Source organism: Mustelus asterias, chromosome 22 (assembly GCF_964213995.1).
Source record: "Mustelus asterias chromosome 22, sMusAst1.hap1.1, whole genome shotgun sequence".
Lineage (NCBI taxonomy): Eukaryota > Metazoa > Chordata > Chondrichthyes > Carcharhiniformes > Triakidae > Mustelus > Mustelus asterias.
Genome location: NC_135822.1, coordinates 10,229,769 through 10,250,760, shown reverse-complemented (window position 1 = coordinate 10,250,760; position 20,992 = coordinate 10,229,769). Strand labels below are relative to the sequence as shown.

Below are 20,992 nucleotides of genomic sequence, written 5' to 3'. Positions count from 1 at the left end.
GGCGAGGGAAGAGATTGCAGAGCCTCTGGCGATGATCTTTGCATCGTCGATGGAGATGGGAGAGGTTCCGGAGGATTGGAGGATTGCGGATGTAGTTCCTATTTCAAGAAAGGGAATAGGGATAGCCCAGGAAATTACCGACCGGTGAGTCTAACCTCAGTGGTTGGTAAGTTGATGGAGAAGATCCTGAGGGACAGGATTTATGAACATTTGAGAAGTTTAGTAGTCAGCACGGCTTTGTCAAAGGCAAATCGTGCCTTACGAGCCTGGTGGAGTTCTTTGAAAATGTGACTAAACACATTGACGAAGGAAAAGCGGTAGATGTGGTTTACATGGACTTCAGCAAGGCGTTCGATAAGGTCCCCCATGCAAGACTTCTCGAGAAAGTGAGAGGGCATGGGATCCAAGGGGCTGTTGCCTTGTAGATCCAGAACTGGCTTGCCTGCAGAAGGCAGAGAGTGGTTGTAGATGGGTCTTTTTCTGAATGGAGGTCGGTCACCAGTGGAGTGCCCCAGGGATCTGTTCTGGGACCCTTGCTGTTTGTCATTTTCATAAATGACCTGGATGAGGAAGTGGAAGGATGGGTTGGTAAGTTTGCCGACGACACGAAGGTTGGTGGTGTTGTGGATAGGTTGGAGGGATCTCAGAAGCTGCAACGTGACATAGATAGGATGCAAGACTGGGCGGAGAAGTGGCAGATGGACTTCAACCCGGATAAATGTGTAGTGGTCCATTTTGGCAGGTCAAATGGGATGAAGGAGTATAATATCAAGGGTAAGACTCTGAGCAGTGTAGAGGATCAGAAGGACCTTGGGGTCTGGGTCCATAGGACTCTTAAATCGGCTTCGCAGGTAGAGGAGGTGGTTAAGAAGGCGTATGGTGTGCTGGCCTTCGTCAATTGAGGGATTGAGTTTCGGAGTCGGGAGATAATGATGCAGCTTTATAAGACCCTCGTCAGACCCCACTTGGAGTACTGTGCTCAGTTCTGGTCACCTCATTACAGGAGGGATGTGGAAATGATTGAAAGGGTGCAGAGAAGATTTACAAGGATGTTGCGTGGATTGGTTGGCATGCCTTAAGAGGATAGGTTGAGGGAGCTCGGTTGTTTCTCCTTGGAGAGACGAAGGATGAGAGGTGACCTGATAGAGGTGTACAAGATGTTGAGATGTATAGATCGGATGGATTCTCGGAGGCTTTTTCCCAGGGCTGAAATGGCTGCTACGAGAGGACACAGGTTTAAGGTGCTGGGGAGTAGGTACAGAGGAGATGTCAGGGGTAAGTTTTTCACTCAGAGGGTGGTGGATGAGTGGAATCGGCTGCCGCCAGTGGAGGCAAACTCGATAGGGTCTTTTAAGAGACTTCTGGATGAGTACATGGGACTTAATAGGATTGAGGGTTATAGGTAAGCCTATATATAAGCCTAGGTAGGTTGGGGACATGACCGGCGCAACTTGTGGGCCGAAGGGCCTGTTTGTGCTGTATTTTTTTCTATGTTCTATGTTCTAACTATCCTGAGGATTTTATTCAGCCTCCGCGATTCTGGCCTGGGAATGGGAAGGAGAGAGAAGAAAAAAATATACCATCAGGTTTCCCCGTCCCCCGATTGAAGAATCCACAGGGCATGGAAATGAGTCAGGGCAAGCTTAGTCTCAGTTGCAATGTTCCGCATTGTAGATTGTCAAGGCTCTTATGAGAAGAATGGCCTCTTCCCTCTGCCCTGACTGCCCTCCCCCACCCCCACCTCCACCCCCACACCACCCACTCCCCAAACTGAGTTCTTAACTCAGAAAAGAGGTAGGCCACCAGCTAGAGGTTGTTAATTACAGAATTGTAGAATCCCTACAGTGAAGAAGGAGGCCATTCAGTCCATCGAGGCTGCACTGACCACAATCCCATCCAGGCCCTATTCCCGTAATCCCACGTATTTACCCTGCTAATCCCCCTGACACTAAGAGGCAACTTAGCATGGCCAATCAACCTAACCCGCACATCTTTCGACTGTGGGAGGAAACCGGAACACCTGGATGAAACCCACGCAGACACGGGGAGAACGTGCAAACTCCACACAGACTGTGACCTGAGGCCGGAATTGAACCCGGGTCCCTGGCGCTGTGAGGCAGCAGTGCTAACCATTGTTTAAAAAGAATAAGTACACCCCTTATGCAGTCCTCAGTGCCTTTTGGAATCAGGCGCACTGTGTTGGAACCAGTGACTATAATGTGTTTCTAACCTCCTCCATGTCCATTGACAGCAGAAAGTCTTGTGGTGCACTGGGTAGTGTCCCTGCCTCTGAGGCAGAGGCAGCAGGTTCGAGTCCCACCCTGGGAATTGATAGCCAAGGAAGGTGCGTTCATAACACGGCCAAACAAGTTGCGTGTTGACCTGCAAACATTCTTTCAAACACGCCAATGGCTGGCGGTAAGAATGGGAGAGACTCCAGGTCAGCCACGCTTGATGCAGAGAGGCACCTCTCAAGCTATAAGCCCCTGGCAACAGGCAAGTGACCTATTCCGGGAATTACTAGCTATGGGAAAAAATGAATTTCTGCCTTAGCGGCACAGTGGCACAGTGGTTAACACTGCTGCCTCTCAGCTCCAGGGACCCAGGTTCGATTCCCGGCTTGGGTCACTGTCTGTGTGGAGTCTGCACGTTCTCCCCATGTCTGCGTGGGTTTCCTCCGGGTGCTCCGGTTTCCTCCAACAGTCCGAAAGACATGCTGGTTAGGTGCAGTGGCCATGCTAAATTCTCCCTCAGTGTACCCGAACAGGCGCCGGAGGGTGGCGACTCGGGGATTTTCACAGTAACTTAATTGCAGTGTTAATGTAAGCCTACTTGTGACACCAGTAAATAAACCTAAAACACTCGGTGCGGGAAGAAAAACAACAACCACCATAGACAGGCCTGCCTTTAGCTACCAAAGCTCTCGACAGACTTTCCTAAACCTCTCAATTTCTCTCTCCTTCTTCACACCTTGCACTTTGACCCCAACCTTTGGGGTCACCTGCCCTAAAATTACTTGGTGTAGTTCAGAGTCACATTTTGCTCAAATAGGCTGCCATGAAAAATACAACCTTTTTTGTATTCTTACAGGCTCGATATTTATTCAACCTGTTATTGTTTGGAAGGAGTTAAGGGGAAAAAAAACGTTTCTGTGAAAAAAAAACAGAATTTATTTTACCTGCAAGGGTTCGGAAAGGGCAAATAACTTCAATCAACTAAATCAGTTAAATCAAGGCAATTGCCTCCCCAAAATTGAAATTATGTCAACTCACTGCTCCATTCCTAACAGTTGGTTAGTCCAATTATCCAATCAAACTATCATTTGTGTCACATCAACGATGAGCGATTTTATTTCAAGCAAGTAATCAAAGTTGTCAGTTGAAAGCATTTTTGCAAAAGCTCAGAGATTAGATCCATCAAAGATGGTCAATTAATCTGGAATGTGTGTAAAAAGGCTTCTAGATTTCATCAAATCAGAAAGATTTGGATATTAGACATTTATATCTAACGCGATAGAATCCCTACAGTGCAGCCATTTGGCCCATTTAGCCTGCACTGACTCCCCAAAAGAACATCTCGCCCAGATGCGGCACGGTGGCACAGTGGTTAGCACTGCTGCCTCACAGCGCCAGGGACCTGGGTTCGATTCCCAGCTTGGGTCACTGTCTATGTGGAGTCTGCACGTTCTCCCCGTGTCTGCAAGGGTTTCCTCCGGGTGCTCCAGTTTCCTCCCACAATCCAAATTGTGCTGGTTAGGTGCTCCATGCTAAATTCTCCCTCAGTGTACCCGAACAGGCGACTAGGGGACTTTCACAGTAACCTCATTGCAATGTTAATGTAAGCCTACTTGTGACTAATAAATAAACTTTACCCTTAGGCACACCTTCCTCTCAGCCTCATTCCCGTAACCTCAGGCATTTACCATGGCCAATCCACCTAACCTACATATCGTTGGACGCTAAGGGCAATTTAGCATGGCCAATCCACCTAACCTACACATCTTTGGACTGTGGGAAAAAACCGGAGCATCCGGAGGAAACCCACGCAAACATGGGGAGAACGTGCAAACTCCACACAGACAGTGATCCAAGGCCAGGATCGAACCCGGGTCCCTGGCGCTGTGAGGCATGATGTGGAGATGCCGGCATTGGACTGGGGTAAACACAGTAGGAAGTCTCACAACACCAGGCTAAAGTCCAACAGGTTTATTTGGTAGCAAAAGCCACTAGCTTTCGGAGCGCTGCCCCTTCGTCAGGTGAGTGGGAGTTCTGTTCACAAACAGGGCATATAAAGACACAAACTCAATTTACAAAATAATGGTTGGAATGCGAGTCTTTACAGGTAATCAAGTCTTAAAGATACAGACAATGTGAGTGGAGAAAGGGTTAAGCACAGATTAAAGAGATGTGTATTGTCTTCAGACAGGACAGTTAGTGAGATTTTGCAAGTCCAGGCAAGTCGTGGGGGTTACAGATAGTGTGACATGAACCCAAGATCCCGGTTGAGGCCGTTCGGCAGCAGTGCTAACCACTGTGCCACCGTGCCGCCCTTATATATGTCAAAACACAAATTATTCGAATGGATAATCTCGTGTGGTAATTTGAGACTTATGCAAGTTATGCAAACCTACTACATTATGCACAGATCAGAAAGGTGAAGATTATTGTGTTCAGTTAACGAAACTAGCAGTGGGATCCTAAAACTTGCCTGGTCAAGAGAGGAGAATGCAATCAGGTAAAGCTCTCACTTCCTCCCATATCAAGCCTTCCCTGCAGTCTGGTTAATTGGAGCACAGAAAGAGGCCATTCAGCCCAGCTGGACTGTGACAGCATTCATCCTCTACAGGAGCCTTGTCCCGAGCCAACTCGCTCAGTCACCTTGATATTCCTTTCTCCTTCCCGTTTATCTTGCTTCCTCTTTGGGATCTCGGTGGAAAACTCGGACAGATTTGCTGTCAAAAACCCCAATTCTGGTTCAACTGCTCAAAGCTGCACATTATCCAGATTGACGGGTGAGTAAGGAGCGTCTGGGCGAGCTGTTAGAATTGGCTTATTTTAAGGTTTCGAACCTGACGTAAAGATTTTATTTACACGTTCCTCCACGTGTCATTTAACAAACACCAGGTGGTGAAGGTAAATAAAGCTTCGATTTAATTAGGAAGCATTCTGAAAAAACATTGACAACAATCCCACCCCAGGCCCTATCCCCGTCTCCCCACATATTTATCCCGCTAATCCCTCTAACCCACAAATGTGTGGGGTTACGGGAATAGGGCCTGGGTGGGATTGTGGTCGGTGCAGACTTGATGGGCCAAATGGCCTCCTTCTGCACTGTAGAGATTCTATGAATCCCAACTTTCACCACACATCCCGGGATGCTAAGGGCAATTTAACATGGTCAACCAGTCAAACCCGCATATCCTTGGAGTGTGGGAGGAAGCCGGAGCACCCGGAGGAAACCCATGCAGACATGGGGAGAACGTGCAGACTCCACACAGACAGTGACCCAAGCCGGGAATCGAACCCAGGTTCCTGGAGCTGTGAGGCAGCAGTGCTAACCACTGTGCCACCGTGCCGATTCTGTCAAGCCTTCGGGGGTCTTGCTCACCGGCTGGGGATCCCAGCGGGAAACTCCCATCGGTTTCGTGGGGAAAGACCCAACAGAATCAAATGCCCTTTCAGACAATTTTGAGGTTGTGGGCTGCGAGAATCTCACCTGCGGAGAGATGCAGAACTATTTGCGAAGATTGTTGGTGGGGCCAGTGTCAGGGGATGACAGCTGGAAGCAATGCACCCAATCGGGCTCCAGGATCACTGTGGGACCCCAGACCATAGGTGAGTGAGGGTGGGATGGAGAGTGCAAGATGGGTGGCGTCATGCTGGGGGGGAGATGGAGGGAGGAGGGATGTGGTTGAAGGCAAGGGTGTTTAGTTTGCTTTCAGCACCCCTCTCCTCCCCCTCTCCTGGTACCAGGTCCCTTGATCAGAGTGCCTGACTACGAGGGGCCCAGCCACCATGTTTCCTGCCGCAATGGTCCTACCTTAACCCCAGACAGTTTAATGTCGCAGAGTAGCTTTTCGAACAAAAGGATCAAATTAAACATGTGTTTTCTCTTTACGGATCCGGTGGGATCTGCTGTGTATTTCTGAAATGTTCACTGGAAATCTACCGCCTGCCATGGAATCGGATCGAGCGAGGGGAAGACAATGGGAATGTCCATTATCCTCGGGCGGGATTTTCCGGTCCCGCTCGAGCTGATGTTTGTTCTATTTTTATAGTGGGCGTTACTGCACTGGATTGAATGAAGATTTTTTTCCATGAAATATTATCCTTGTTTACATCGTCACTGGATCCACGTCTGGGGAAATAAGGACCGGGCGCAGAGTCGCTGAGCAGAAACTGATAGCCAAGTTCCGCACACACGAGGACGGCCTCAACCGGGATATTGGGTTCATGTCACACTATCTGTAACCCCCACAGCTTGCCTGGACCTGCCGAGTTTCACTGGCTGTCTTGTCTGGAGACAATACACATCTTTTTAGCCTGTCTTGATGCTCTCTCCACTCACATTGTTTTGTTTCTTAAAGACTTGATTAGCTGTAAGTATTCGCATTCCAACCATTATTCATGTAAATTGAGTCTCTGTCTTTATATGCTCTGTTTGTGAACAGAATTCCCACTCACCTGAAGAAGGGGCTTGGAGCTCCGAAAGCTTGTGTGGCTTTTGCTACCAAATAAACCTGTTGGACTTTAACCTGGTGTTGTTAAACTTCTTACTGTGAAATAAGGACCAACAGCAAGTCCCTGAGAACTTTTCCTGACTGTTGATGGACGTCCAACAAGCTTTCATTCAGTTTAGTTTATTTATTGGTGTCACAAGTAGGCTGACATTAACACTGTAGTGAAGTTACTGTGAAAATCCCCTAGTCACCACACTCTGGCGCCTGTTCGGGTACACTGAGGGAGAATTTAGCATAAAGTAAAAGGGAAAGTAAAGTTTATTTATTAGTCACAAGTAAGGCTTACATTAACACTGCAATGAAGTTACTGTGAAATTCCCCTAGTCGCCACAGTCCAGGGTCAATGCCGCTAACCAGCACATCTTTCAGAATGTGGGAGGAAACTGGAGGAAACCCACGCAGATACAGGGGAGAATGTGCAAACTCCACACAGACAGTGACCCAAGCTGGGAATCGAACCTGGGTCCCTGGCGCTCTGAAGCAGCAGTGCTAACCACTGTGCCGCCGTGCCGCCCCCATGGCCAATGCACCCTAACCAGCATGTCTTTCGGTCTGTGAGAGGAAACCGGAGCACCCGGCGGAAACCCACGCAGACACGGGGAGAAAGTGCAGACTCTGCACAGACAGTGACCCGAGGCTGGAATCGAACCCAGGTCCCTGGTGCTGTGAGGCAGCAGTGCTAACCACTGTGCCACCGTGCCGCCCGTACTCTGGGTGCAGTCATACCAATGCCCTTTCGAGTTTAAATAGGACTTCCCTACTTTCACATCCCATTGCACTTGCAATGAAAACCAAAATTCCATTTGCCTTCCTAATCACTTGCTGTACCTGCACACTAACCTTTGTGACTGATGCATAAGGATGCTCAGATCCATCCCGACTGCAGTACGCTGCAGGCTCTCTCCATTTAAATAATATTCTTTCTGCCAAAGTGGGCAACATCACATTTGCGCCATCGTCTACATAAATTTTCCTGACGTCCTGGCCAACATTCATCTCTCAATGAACACCACCAAAACCCATGAACCGGTCATTTAGCTCGTTTGTGGTTTCCGTGACCTAGTTGTCGTTGGCTATAAAGTGCTTACCAACGCCCTGAGGATACGGAAGGTGCTATGTAAATGCAAGCTGTCACCAACTGCTCTAGCATGATGCTTTCCATTTCCTACACTTTCAAAATGTAGTCGCTGTCATAGTGCACAAAAAGCTCCCGCAATCGGCAATGAGACAAGTGTCCAGTTAACCTGCACAATGTAGCATTCAGTACACAATCGGAAAGGGGATTTTACGGTGCTCGCTCTTGTTGATCTATGCTACTTCACAACCTCACTACAACATGTGAGTCTTTGACCCTTCACCCAAGACTCCCTAGGCTGTCATTTAGCCCTGTAAGGGTCAACTTACACTCTTGGGGGCGCAGGGGGAGAGGGTTCAAGCCCCACTCACGGAAATGAGCATCAAAACCTAGGCTGGCACCCCAGCACTGTACTGAAGAGGTGCTGCACTGTCGGAGGTGACCATCAGCCTGCTGGGGTGGACATAAAAGATTCCATGATATGATTTTGAGGAAGATGGTTTTTCCCTCACCATCCTGGCCAATATTCATCCCTCAAACCCAGCAGTGCTGAGAAAGGTCACCCGGTCACATTGCTGTTTGTTAGAGGTTATTTTATGCAAATTGGCTGCTACACTTCCTATTTTTCGAGAGTGGCGCTACTTCATTGGCTGTAAAGCGCTTTACGATATACAATGGTGATGAAAAGCGCTACATAAATGCAAGACTTTTCTCTTTCTCTCTCTGTTTCTAGCTCTTCAGCAGAAGGTACAAAGATTCTGCTGTCAGGAGGCAGCTGCGCTGTAACTGAAAGGAGCCTATTAAAAGAGACAGCTGGTTGGATGGTGTTTTTTTTTCCTTCCCCGATGGGGGAAAATGCTCGCTCTCCGATTGCTGCTCTCAGCGGGTGTCTGAAATCACAGCGCTGGTGCAGATCTGTGCCCCTGTCACTCACTCCCCAGAGCACAGCTCGGGCGCGAGCGGCATCGATCGGCTGCGTGGCGTTTAACAACACGCCATCCAAACCCACTGATCGGAAACGCGAAAACGAAGAAAACCCCCCACTGAGTAATGAGCTGTAACAACATTTACTGCCCAAGGGGATCGGGGAAAGCGGCAATGTCCCACTCTCAACGCAAGGATACCTGCAGCAGGATGGTGCGGCTTCACATCCCACCCACACCAACAGTCGGTGGGGAATGCATCCCCCTGGATCACGACACAGCAGCCATTTAATTAATGCTCCGTGGAGTGTCAGTCCGGCCCCCCCCTCCCCCCGACCCACCGCTCACTCGAGCAGAGGTCCTGTCTCGGAGAGTTGTCGGCCAATCCAGTTGGCCAGTAGTCACTGCAGGAGTGGCCAGGCCTGGGACTACAGCCAATCCTCAATCCTGGGGTCCAAGACCTGGTTAGTGCTGGGTGGGGGGGCTCTCGCACTGAGGGAGGGGAAGCAAGGCCTGGTGGAAGTTTGTTGGAGAGCCTGGGTGCAAATCTTACGTGGTGGGGGCAGGGAGAAACAGGTCCTTTGAGGGAGGCAGAATTTTACCCCACCTCTGCCAGCAAAGCAGCCAACATAACCAAGGACCCCGCGCGCCCTGGACACACTCTCTTCAGACCTCGTTTGGAGTATTGTGAGCAGTTTTGGGCCCACTCTAAGGAAGGATGTGCTGGGCCTTGGAAAGGGTCCAGAGGAGGTTCACAAGAATGATCACTGGAATGAAAAGCTTGTTGTGTGAGGAACGGTTGAGGCCTCTGGGTCTGTACTCGGAGTTTAGAAGGATGAGGGGGGGATCTTATTGAAACTTACAGGATACTGCGAGGCCTGGATAGAGTGGACGTGGGGAGGATATTTCCACTGGTAGGAAAAACTAGAACCAGAGGGCACAATCTCAGGCTGAAGGGACAATCCTTTAAAACAGAGATGAGGAGGAATTTCTTCAGCCAGAGAGTGGTGAATCTGTGGAACTCTTTGCCGCAGAAGGCTGTGGAGGCCAGGTCATTGAGTGTCTTTAAGACAGAGATAGATCAGTTCTTAATTAATAAGGGGATCAGGGGTTATGGGGAAAATATGAGAATGGGGATGAGAAAGATATCAGCCATGATTGAATGGTGGAGCAGACTAATTCTGCTCCTAAGTCTTATGGTCTTCCAACATTTTCCATTAGGAAACAGATACAAAAGTCTGAGATCACATACCAACCGACTCAAGAACAGCTTCTTCCCTGCTGCCATCAGATGTTTGAATGGACCTACCTTGCATTAAGCTGATCTTTCTCTACATCCTAGCTGTGACTGTAACACTACATTCTGCACTCTCTCCTTTCCTCCTCCCCTATGTATTCTATGAACGGTATGCTTTGTCTTTATAGCATGCCACAAACAATACTTTTCACTGTATGTTAATACATGTGACAATAATAAATCAAATCAAATCCGCCAGTGGGTTACTGTAATATTCTGCCCCTGTTGGAATGAAAATGTTGGAGAGGGGGGGGCGGGGGGAGGAATTTATGCCTGTGGTTAAAAACGTAATTGAAGAAAAAGAAACCTGGGGAAAATAATAATTCGAACAAAATGTTAGAGGGTTTTGATTGTCCGGGTGAAAAGATTGGTGGTAAAGTGGTTAGCTCTGCTGCCTCACAGGGCCAGAGACATGGGTTCGATTCCCACTTGGGTCACTGTCTGTGCGGAGTCTGCACGTTCTCCCCGTGTCTGCGTGGGTTTCTTCCGGGCGCTCCGGTTTCCTCCCACTATCCGAAAGACATGCTGGTTAGGTGCATTGGCCATGCTAAATTCTCCCTCAGTGTCCCCGAACAGGCTCCGGAGTGTGGCGACTCGGGGATTTTCACAGTAACTTCATTGCAGTGTTAATGTAAGCCTACTTGTGGCACTGATAAATAAACTTTAAAAACTTTGGATAACGGGATCGATTTGATTTGATTTATTATTGTCACATGTATTAGTATACAGTGAAAAGTATTATTTCTTGCGCACTATACAGACAAAGCATACCGTTCATAGAGAAGGAAAAGAGAGAGTGCAGAAATGTAGTATTACAGTCATAGCTAGGGTGTAGAGAAAGTTCAACTTAATGCAAGGTAGGTCCATTCCAAAGTCTGACAGCAGCAGGGAAGAAGCTGTTCTTGTGTCGGTTGGTACGTGACCTCAGACTTTTGTATCTTTTTCCCAACGGAAGAAGGTGGAAGAGAGAATGTCTGGGGTGGGTGGGGTCCTTGATTATGCTGGCTGCTTTCCCGAGGGGGAAGAGTAGACGGAGTCAATGGATGGGAGGCTGGTTCGAGTAAATGATTGTGGGGGGAGAGTTTGGTGTGTTTAACTTCCAAACAAGGGGGGGGTGAAAAAAACATTCCCTCACGAAACATTTGCCTCAGGACAACAAAGCCTGATATATCTTCCACGTCCCACGGAAAAAGCCACATCACGCAAACACTGTCTTTTCTCTCTGATTTGCCCAGTGTTTGCTTTATGTAGAAATACAAAACACAGATGCTTCGTGGCACTTGCAACTTCATTTCAAACGCAGCTTCTGTTTATTCCGAACTTAGCCAGCACTTCCGTTTCGCAACTTGCTCTTAAATCTCAAAGCGGGATTGAGTCCGGATTTGCAAAAAGGTTAAACCCGTCTCCAATCCTGTCACCTTCCAACTCCAGAGTGGCAGACCAATAAACAAACACCCCCCCCCCCCGTAAGACACATGAAAAGGTTCCTTGAATTCAATTAACTAAGAATTGCATTATCGACATTAATTATTAAATTTGGTCTTTCACAGTAATGGGCCAGAGACAATGCTCAAGTAATGTTGCAGCTGTGATTCATTTATAATGGTGGGCCAACTTATCTTAATCCCTTTATAATTACAAGTCGCACAAAAAACAATTTACAAAAAAAAAAGGCGCATTTCTGTCACATTACTAAAATAAATGAAAACAGGAAGGAAATGCGCAGCAAAACTTAGCTGGCTGCGTTCCAATATTGCTAATAATTGCTTTGAGTGATAAAACAACACTTTAATCTGCCTAATAATATGCCGGAGGAACTGTATCACAACATTGTGGTGTTCAAAGTCAAGATTGTTCAAAGTGGGTATTGGAAATTATGACCCAAATTGACATTTGAGATCAGAATCGCAGAACTGGCTCTGATCTTCCTGTGACAGGTGCCACTGAACCTACACTTTTTGCCCACTTGCCCAATTCCAGTACTAAAATGGTGTTCTCATCCGTCAGAATAGAGGGTTATATAGATCAGATGCAAGTACATATTAAAGATGACCCAGGGAGGCACGGTTGCACAATGGTTAGCACTGCTGCCTCACAGCGCCAGGGACCCGGGTTCAATTCCGGCCTTGGGCGACTGTCTGTGTGGACACAGTAAGTAGTCTCACAACACCAGGTAAAAGTCCAACAGGTTTATTTGGTAGCACAAGCTTTCAGAGCGTTGCCCCTTCATCAGGTGAGTGATTACAGCATTGTGCTATATGAGTGACTTGATTGCCCCTTCATCAGGTTAGTGATGAAGGGGCAATGCTCTGAAAGCTCGTGCTACCAAATAAACCTGTTGGACTTTAGCCTGGTGTTGTGAGACTACTTACTGTGTTTACCCCAGTCCAATGCCAGCAACTCCACATCATGTCTGTCTGGAGTTTGCACATTCTCCCCCGTGTCTGCGTGGGTTTCCTCCGGATGCTCTGGTTTCCTCACACAATCCAATGGTAAGCAGGTTAGGTGGGCGGCCCATTGCTAAATTGCCCATTGGTGTCAAAAGATGTGTAGATTAGAGGGATTAGCCACAGTAAACGCACAGGGTTATGGGGATATTGCAGAGGAAAGGTTTGGGTGGATGCTCTTTCAGAGTCAGTGCTGAATCGATGGGATGAATGGCCTCCTTCTGCACTAAAGGGATTCTACGGTTCTATGGACATTGTTTGGCTGATAGACCTCAAAGATGACAGATAGTCAACTGCCTGGAATTTACGTTTGGGAACTCCCTCCCCAACCCTCTCTCCCTATCATCTTTAACTCTTCCACCATTACTTTGGTAACATATTCTAACATCCCTTTCTGTGGCTCAAAGTCAAATTCTGTTTGATAACTCTTTGGCATGTTTCACAATGTTAAATGTGCAGTAAGCTGGTGCTATCGATGCATTTTTCAATGGACAAGGTAACTGGGATCACTGTCACTCCACATCTTTCAGGTCATACTGCCGGACCTGGGCCACAGGTTTGGTGACATGCAGTAAGTGTAAAAGTCACAGAACGTTGCACTGGATCAAACTCATGCGTCTTAATTAGCATGACCTTAACTTTCCTGTTGCGTGCCATTTGAATTCAGCACCTTGCTCTCATGCGCACGTCATCGTTGGCCTGCTGCAATGCGGTAAGAAGTCTCACAACACCAGGTTAAAGCCCAACAGGTTTATTTGGTAGCAAATACCATAAGCTTTCGGAGCACTGCTCCTTCGTCAGATGGAGTGGAACTCCATCTGACGAAGGAGCAGTGCTCCGAAAGCTTATGGTATTTGCTACCAAATAAACCTGTTGGGCTTTAACCTGGTGTTGTGAGACGTCTTACCGTGTTCACCCCAGTCCAACGCCGGCATCTCCACATCACTGCTGCAATGCTCCAGTGAAGCTCAGAGTAAGCTGGGAAAACAGTATCTCATCTTCCAATTGGGCACGCTGCAGTCCTTGGGACTCAATATTGAGTTCTGCAACTTTAGATTGTGATCTTTCTCATCCATGATAAACCCCTTTCTATAAAAATATCCCATACATGTATTGCTGCAATGCAAACCTCCCCTTCCCACACCAGGCCCCAATGGCCTTTTGTACTTAAAGTTGCTATATCTTGTTGCAATCTCTCACAGCTACACTTTAATATCTAACACATTCTCCCTTTCTTCAGTTCCCAAGAGCCGAAAGGAAACAAAACATGACCTCTGTTTCTCTCTCCACTGACGCTGCCAGACCTGCTGAGTTTTTCCAGCATCATAGAATCTTGGAACCCCTACAGTGCAGAAGAGGTCATTTGGCCCATTGAATCTGCACCGGGTCTGTGCTACTCTCTGACAGAGTATCTTACCCAGGCTCTCTCCTCCGCCCTATCCCTGTAACCCCACACATTTGCTATTGCTAATCCACCTAATCTTGGGACACTAAGGGAAAATTTAGCATGGCCAATCCACCTAACCCGCACATCTTTGGACTGTGGGAGGAAACAGGAGCACCCGGAGGAAACCCTACGCAGATACGTAGAGAATGTGCAAACTCCACACAGTGACCCAAGCCGGGAATCGATCCCGGGTCCCTGTAGCTGTGATAACCCCTGTGTCACCATGCTACCCTCTGTTTCATGGCACGGTGGCACAGTGGTTAGCGCTGCTGTCTCACAGGCGCCAGGGGCCCAGGTTTGATTCCGACCCCGAGTCACTGTCCGCGTGGAGTTTGCACATTCTCCCCGTGTCTGCGTGGGTTTCCTCCGGGTGCTCCGGTTTCCTCCCACAGTCCAAAGATGTGCGGGTTAGGTGGATTGGCCGTGTTAAATTGACCCTGGTGTCAGGGGTTCAGCAGGGTAAATATGTGGGGTTATGGGGATGGGGCCTGGTTGGAATTATGGTTGGTGCAGGCTCGATGGGCTGAATGGCCTCCTTCTGCACTGTAGGGATTCTATGATTCTATTACACAATTTTAGGATGATGTCAGGAAGGAACAAATGATAAAAAGTACAACTGCAGCTTTTTAACAATATGTACCACTTGGTTTGGAACAGTGAGCAGGAATATAGGGCAGAATTTTCTCATCCCGTCTGCGACAGGAATTGTCATGGGCGGGGGTGGATCACGCAAAGGTCCATTGACCTCGGGAGGGAATTTCCGGCCGGAAAATCCCATCCATTGAGTAATCTCCGGCACAGTGATTTTCCACCCATCACGGATGGAATCCATCTTTCAACATCCTTCATGCAAAATCTACTGGAGACTTTGAAGAAATCCTCTCCGGGTAATTGTCTGCCATACTTAGCCGCTTCTGAGGATCTGGAGATTAGCACGAGTCCAATGTTGCAGGAGTTACATTGCCCACAAGGGCTCTTGTGGCGCAGTGGGTCGCGTCCCTGCCTCTGAGGCAGAAGCTCCGGGTTCGAGTCCCACCCCGGGATTTGATGGCCGAGGGAGGTGAGCTCATAACAGAGCCAAGCTGGTTTGAGTGTCAACCTGCAAAAATCCTTTCAACACACGCCAAGGGCAGGCGGGTGAGATTGGGAGAGAGTCCTGATCAGCCGTGTGGTGGAAAGGAAATTGGAGCCTCCACCATCACTGTCCATAGCTCCAGACTACAACATACATGTTGCCACACCCCACCAGGTATGTAATCTCAAATTGACCACATATCCAGTGCTTTTCGATTTGACAATAGGTGAATTTAGAAAACAAGAGTCGACTGACATTTAACAAAAAGTGAAATTCTAAAGGGGAGGTCACAGGAACATAGAGATCTGGGGGTGAGTGTGTATTAATAGCTGAAGAAGGCAGCACAAGTAGAGAAAAGGAATATGGGATCCAGGGCTTCCTGCTGGGACAATTGAGCATTTCTGTCCCAAAGTCGGGGACTTGACATTGCTTCCTGCACTGGCCAATGGGCCCTACTGCCTCTCCTGGGCCCCATTTGAGAGTGCTAGTTCAGGATTCTCTTAAGGTTAACTTGCAGGTTGAGTGGGTAGTTAGGAAGGCAAATGCAATGTTAGCATTCATTTTGAGAAGACTAGAATGCAAAAGCAGGGATATACTGCTGAGGCTTTATAAGAGAGCACATTTAGAATTCTGTGAGCAATTTTGGGCCCCATATCTTAAGGAAGGGTGTGCTGCCTCGGAGAGGGTCCAGAGGAGGTTCACGGGAATGATCCCGGGAACGAAAATCCTGATGAACAAGGAGCGTCTGAGGACTCTGGGTCTGTATTTGATGGAGTTTAGGAGGATGGATGGGTTGGGGGACGAGGAGAGAGGGGATCTCATTGAAACTTACAGAATAATGAAGGACTGGATAGAGTGGACGTGGGGAAGATGTTTCCATCAGTGGGAGAGACTGGGATCCGAGGGCACAGCCTCAGAATAAAGGGACGATCCTGTAGAACCGAGAGGGGGAGGAATTTCTTCAGCCAGAGGGTGGCGAATCTGCGGAATTCATTGCCGCAGAAGGCTGTGAAGGCCGGGTCACTGAGGATTTAAGACAGAGATAGATAGGTTCTTGATTGATTAAAGGCATCAAAGGTTATGGGGAAAAGGCGGGAGAATGGGGTTGAGAAACTTATCAGCCATGATTGAATGGCAGAGCAGACTCGATGGGCCGAATGGCCTAATTCTACTCCCATATCTTATGGTCTCTCGCCCCACACCCTCATTCAGCATGGAACTCCACCCAGTGGCTTCAGGAGCAGTGGAGTGGTAATAGATTGCGGATTATTTTTTGTAAAAAAAGGATCTGAATTAATGGGAGATAGCTTGCTGCTGCGTGAGTAAGCCAGCTTAACTGTGCTTATTGCAGGCAGCTTCAGGGTTTTTTAACAATACTTTGAGGACCACATTCTGTGAATCAGTTCCATTTCTGCATGATTACAGGCTCACAGTTATTCTTAAATTCCAGCCAAGCTAGGTTCAAGCGCTCCATCTCCAAGCACAGCGTCTCATTTCAAATTCTTTCACCTGCGACTGCGTTCCTTTCAAACTCCAAGAAGCGGTCACTTACCATCCTGCGATGTCGGAGGAGCCGGGGTGAACTTGATCATAGGTTTATCTGGAAATGAATGGGAAAAACAGCGAAAGGTTACGAGCCAATCGACGTCACCAAGAAGTACCAGAGACAACATCGGACCCGAGGCCCAGAGAGGATTCAAGTGGGAAGAATTTCAACACTTAGCCCAGAGCAAGAAAATGATTAACATCACTCCCTGAGAATTTATAGATCCTTTAGTGTGATTTTTTTCCATTAATCTTTGCAATAAACATCAGTCAACCAGCGGTTAGCACTGCTGCCTCACAGCGCCAAGGGCCCAGGTTCAATTCCGGCCTTGGGCGACTGTCTGTGCGGAGTTTGCACGTTCTCCCTGTGTCAGTGTGAATGTGCTCCGGGTGATCCAGCTTCCTCTACAGTCCAAAGATGTGCAGGATAGGTGGATTGGCCTTGCTAAATTGCCCCTTTGTGTCCCACGATGTGCAGATTAAATGGATTGGCCATGCTAAACTGCCCCTTAGCATTCCAAGATGTACAGGTTAGGTGGATTGGCCATGCGAAATTGCCCCTTAGTGTCCCAAGATGTGCAGAATAGGTGGATTGGCCATGCTAAGTTGCCCCTTGGTGTCCCAAGATGTGCAGGTTAAGTGGATTGGCCATGCTAAATTGCCCCTTAATGTCCCAAGATGTGCAGGCTAGGTGGATTGGCCATGCTATATTGCCCCTTAGCGTCCCAAGATGTGTTGGTTAGGGAGATTAATGGGGTAAAAGTGTGGGGTTATGGGGACAGGGCCAGGGTAGGATGCCCTGTCGTTGGTGCAGACTTGATGGGCCAAATGGCCTCCATCTGCACTGTAGGGTTTCTGTGATTCTATGATTTGTTGAATAGATGTATGGAAACCGTCACACCAGTCACATCTCAAGATTTCATTACAACCCCTGGATGTGTATTTCTTGGTAAAATTAAAATCGTAACTACCAACAACCATTCAGAAGGAGGAGCACCAAGGCTTGGGAAGCCTCTTTGATTGGACACCCACATTGATGACTTGCAACAATGGTGTTCGAGAAGCACGGGTTATCCAACTGCTTATTCTTCACATTTGAACGTAGACAATGGATGTTAACAGAATTACTATCCAGTGCACCTAACCTTGTCTCAGTCGACAACCACACACTTTCCAGCAGAGGTAACTGGCCAATAAACAGGAGTGCCAACCACAGCCTTTGAATCCCTGCGGATCCATGGGTAGCTACGACTCTCCGCTACAACTCTCACTAATTTTACAGATGCACCATAGAGAGCTTCCTTTCCGGTTGTATCACAGCTTGGTAAAAGCAAATTACTGCGGATGCTGGAATCTGAAACCAAAGGAGAAAATGCTGGAAAATCTCAGCAGGTCTGGGCAGCATCTGTAAGGAGAGAAAAGAGCTGACGTTTTGAGTCCAGATGACCCTTTGTCAAAGCTTTGACAAAGCTGCCACAGATGCTGTCAGACCTGCTGAGATTTGACAAAGGGCCATCTGGACTCGAAACGTCGGCTCTTTTCTCTCCTTACAGATGCTGCCCAGACCTGCTGAGATTTTCCAGCGTTTTCTCTTTTGGTATCACAACTTGGCACGGCTCCTGCTCTGACCAAGACCACAAGAAACTACAAAGAGTTGTGAATGAAGCCCAGTCCACCACGCAAACCAGCTTCCCATCCATTGACTTTGTCTACACTTAAAACTACATTCTGCACCCTCTCTTTTACTTCTCTATGTACTCTATGAATGGTATGCCTTGTCTGTATAGCGCGCAAGAAACAATACTTTTCACTGCGTCCCAATACATGTGATAATAATAAATCAAATCAAATCAAAGCTCTCACACTGAGTCAGAAGGTTGTGGGGCCAAGACTCACTTCAGGGACTTGAGAGCATAAAATCTAGGCTGATAGTCCCAGTGCCAATACGAGGGTAATGCTGCACTGTTGGAGGTACCGTCTTTCAGGTGAGGCATTAGTCGCCAGGCCTATGTGTCTTCTCGAGTGGTTGTTGAAGACCCTTGGCACCTTTCAAAGAAGAACAGGAGCATTTCCTCTGGTGTCCAGGCCAATAATTACCCCTCACTTTTCAGATTATCTGGCCATTGATCGCATGGTGGTCTTTGGGAGCTTGTGTGTCAACTGGCCATTGTGTTCTCGACATTACAACAGCAACTATACCTAAAAAAATAATTCACTAGCTGTAAAACACTTTGGAATGCCCAGAATTATGAGAGATCCTAAGGAAATGTTATTTATAAATCTATGCGTGGATGTTGCAAAGTAGGTGAGAAACTATGAGCTGAATTTAATGGAAGCCAACCTGGTTTTGCCGGCCAACTGGAGAACCAGCCGTAGTCCTGTGCCATTTCTTTTACGGAACGCCGGCAAATTAGGGCCACTTAGGCACTGGTCAGAGGGAGGCCTTCCCGGGAATTAAGGATCTCAGGGGCGGTAGATCAACTGAAAAGATGTGCCAGCCAATCAGAAGCTGACAGTTCTTCTGTACTCAGCAGCTCCACTGGGTTGCTGTGGCTTCTACCAGTACTACATCCACCCAAAGAAGGAGAGTCATCCAGACTTGAAGCGTTGGCTCTATTCTCTCTCCACAGATGCTGTCAGACCTGCTGAGATTTTCCAGCAATTTCTGTTTCAGATTCCAGCATCCGCAGTATTTTGCCTTTATACTGATTTCAGATTGAGTTTGGACCCAGGTTCAGGTGAGTGATGGTGGCAAGAGGGTCCTGGGGGAAGGAGGGGTGGAGGGGGTGGTGACTCCCAGAAAACTCCCCTTCCCCTGGCTGGGTCCCTCGATCAGGCGATGAGTATCTTTGAATGAGGACCGCCCTGAAAGGCTATAAGCAAATATGCCTGCCATTGGGTTAGTACCAATGGTGTTGGGATGAGGCCCTTCAATGGGCATTAGTTGGAAGGCAGTGTAAGGGCCTTCCCACATCCGCCTTAGATCAGGGTGGAGGCGGGAAGATGGTGAGCCCCACCTTTCACTCTCCCATTGGATTAAATGTCAACCCCCCCAGGGGGTGGGCAGTAAATCCACCCCATCTCTCTCAAGGCACAGCAATGAAACAGAGATAGGCCACAAGGATCCGTCAGGATATATTCTGGGCGCAGCAGGTTTGGTGGGGTAAATTCACTGTCAACTAGAGTTGCACAAATAGAATCATAGAATCCTACAATGCAAAATGAGGCCATTTGGCCCACCGAGTCTGCACCGACCACACTCCCATCCAGGCACAACCCCACCTATTTACCCTAGCTAGTCCCCCTGACACTCAGGGGCAATTTAGCACGGTCAATCCACCTAACCCGCACATCTTTGAACTGTGGGAGGAAACCAGAGCACCCGGAGGAAACCCACGCAGACGCGGGGAGAATGTGCAAACTCCACACAGACAGTGACCCAAGCTGGGAATCGAACCCAGGACCCTGGCGCTGTAAGGCAGCAGCGCTAACTACCCTACAACGTGCCACCCTACAAGGCAAAGATATAAGAACAGTTCCGGGTTCAAACACTGTTCTGAGTTGATCTCAGCTGGAACACCAATGAAACGCAACGATTGGTCGCAGTAACATTGGGGCTGAGGATGGGGGCGGGGAGGGTAGAATCAGTCACAGTTTCTGAGCCCCTCCCCCTTTCTAAACAATTAGGAAAAGATCAAATAATAAAGTGGTCCCCAAAATGGTTGAACAACTCGCCAACACTCACTCATGTGTGAAGAATGGCCACTTCAAGCAAGCATTCAAAGAGCATTGACACCAGCGAGGCTGTCCCCAGCAAGAGTCGGATTCTTTAGAGGACAGAGATGAGGCGAAAAGAGGGGAGTGAAAAGGGATGGAAGGCAAGAGGAAAGAGTGAGGGGGGGGGTGGGGGGAGCTGGGAAAAGAAAATCCAACCAGCCATCGCCAGCTCTTTCTCCTTGTTCATTAGCAGAGGCCAGAACCCCGCACCCAGTTTAATAAACGGTCACTCCTTGTTTACATTTCTGGTGCAGATGAAAAGTATTTGATTCAGGCTCGCTGAAAAGCTGAGGCAAATGCTTTCTGAAAGGAAATTCACATTGCTATGGTAACTCATTAACATATGAAACAATTATAAATAATAAAACACAAGCTGAAAACGATGGGAATTATTCAGAAGCATATTTACTTTGCGTGCTCCTGTGCGAATTAGTTCCTCCAACCACCTCACCCTTGACATCCTCATTGAGCTCTTCCAGTTTGGGGGTTCTTGCAGCCAAATACCTTTGTAGCGCTGGAAGATTTCATTTGGAGTTTCATAAATTCCTACACTACCCCTCAACTAGGTCGGAGCTGCACTCACAACAGCCAAAAGACTGACAGCCCACGCCCACATGTCTGTCCTTGGCCTGCTGCAATGTTCCAGTGAAGCTCAACGCAAACTGGA

The 20,992-nt window shown here is 48.1% G+C and overlaps 1 protein-coding gene across 1 annotated transcript in view; it reads right to left on the bottom strand.

The window, feature by feature from the left end:
* agrn (agrin) overlaps positions 1-20,992 on the bottom strand; it is a 582,383-nt gene that overhangs the window by 232,747 nt on the left and 328,644 nt on the right. The window contains exon 3 of the mRNA XM_078238727.1: positions 16,556-16,603. Coding sequence (XP_078094853.1) covers positions 16,556-16,603 — 48 coding nt within the window. The remainder of the gene's footprint in view (positions 1-16,555; positions 16,604-20,992) is intronic.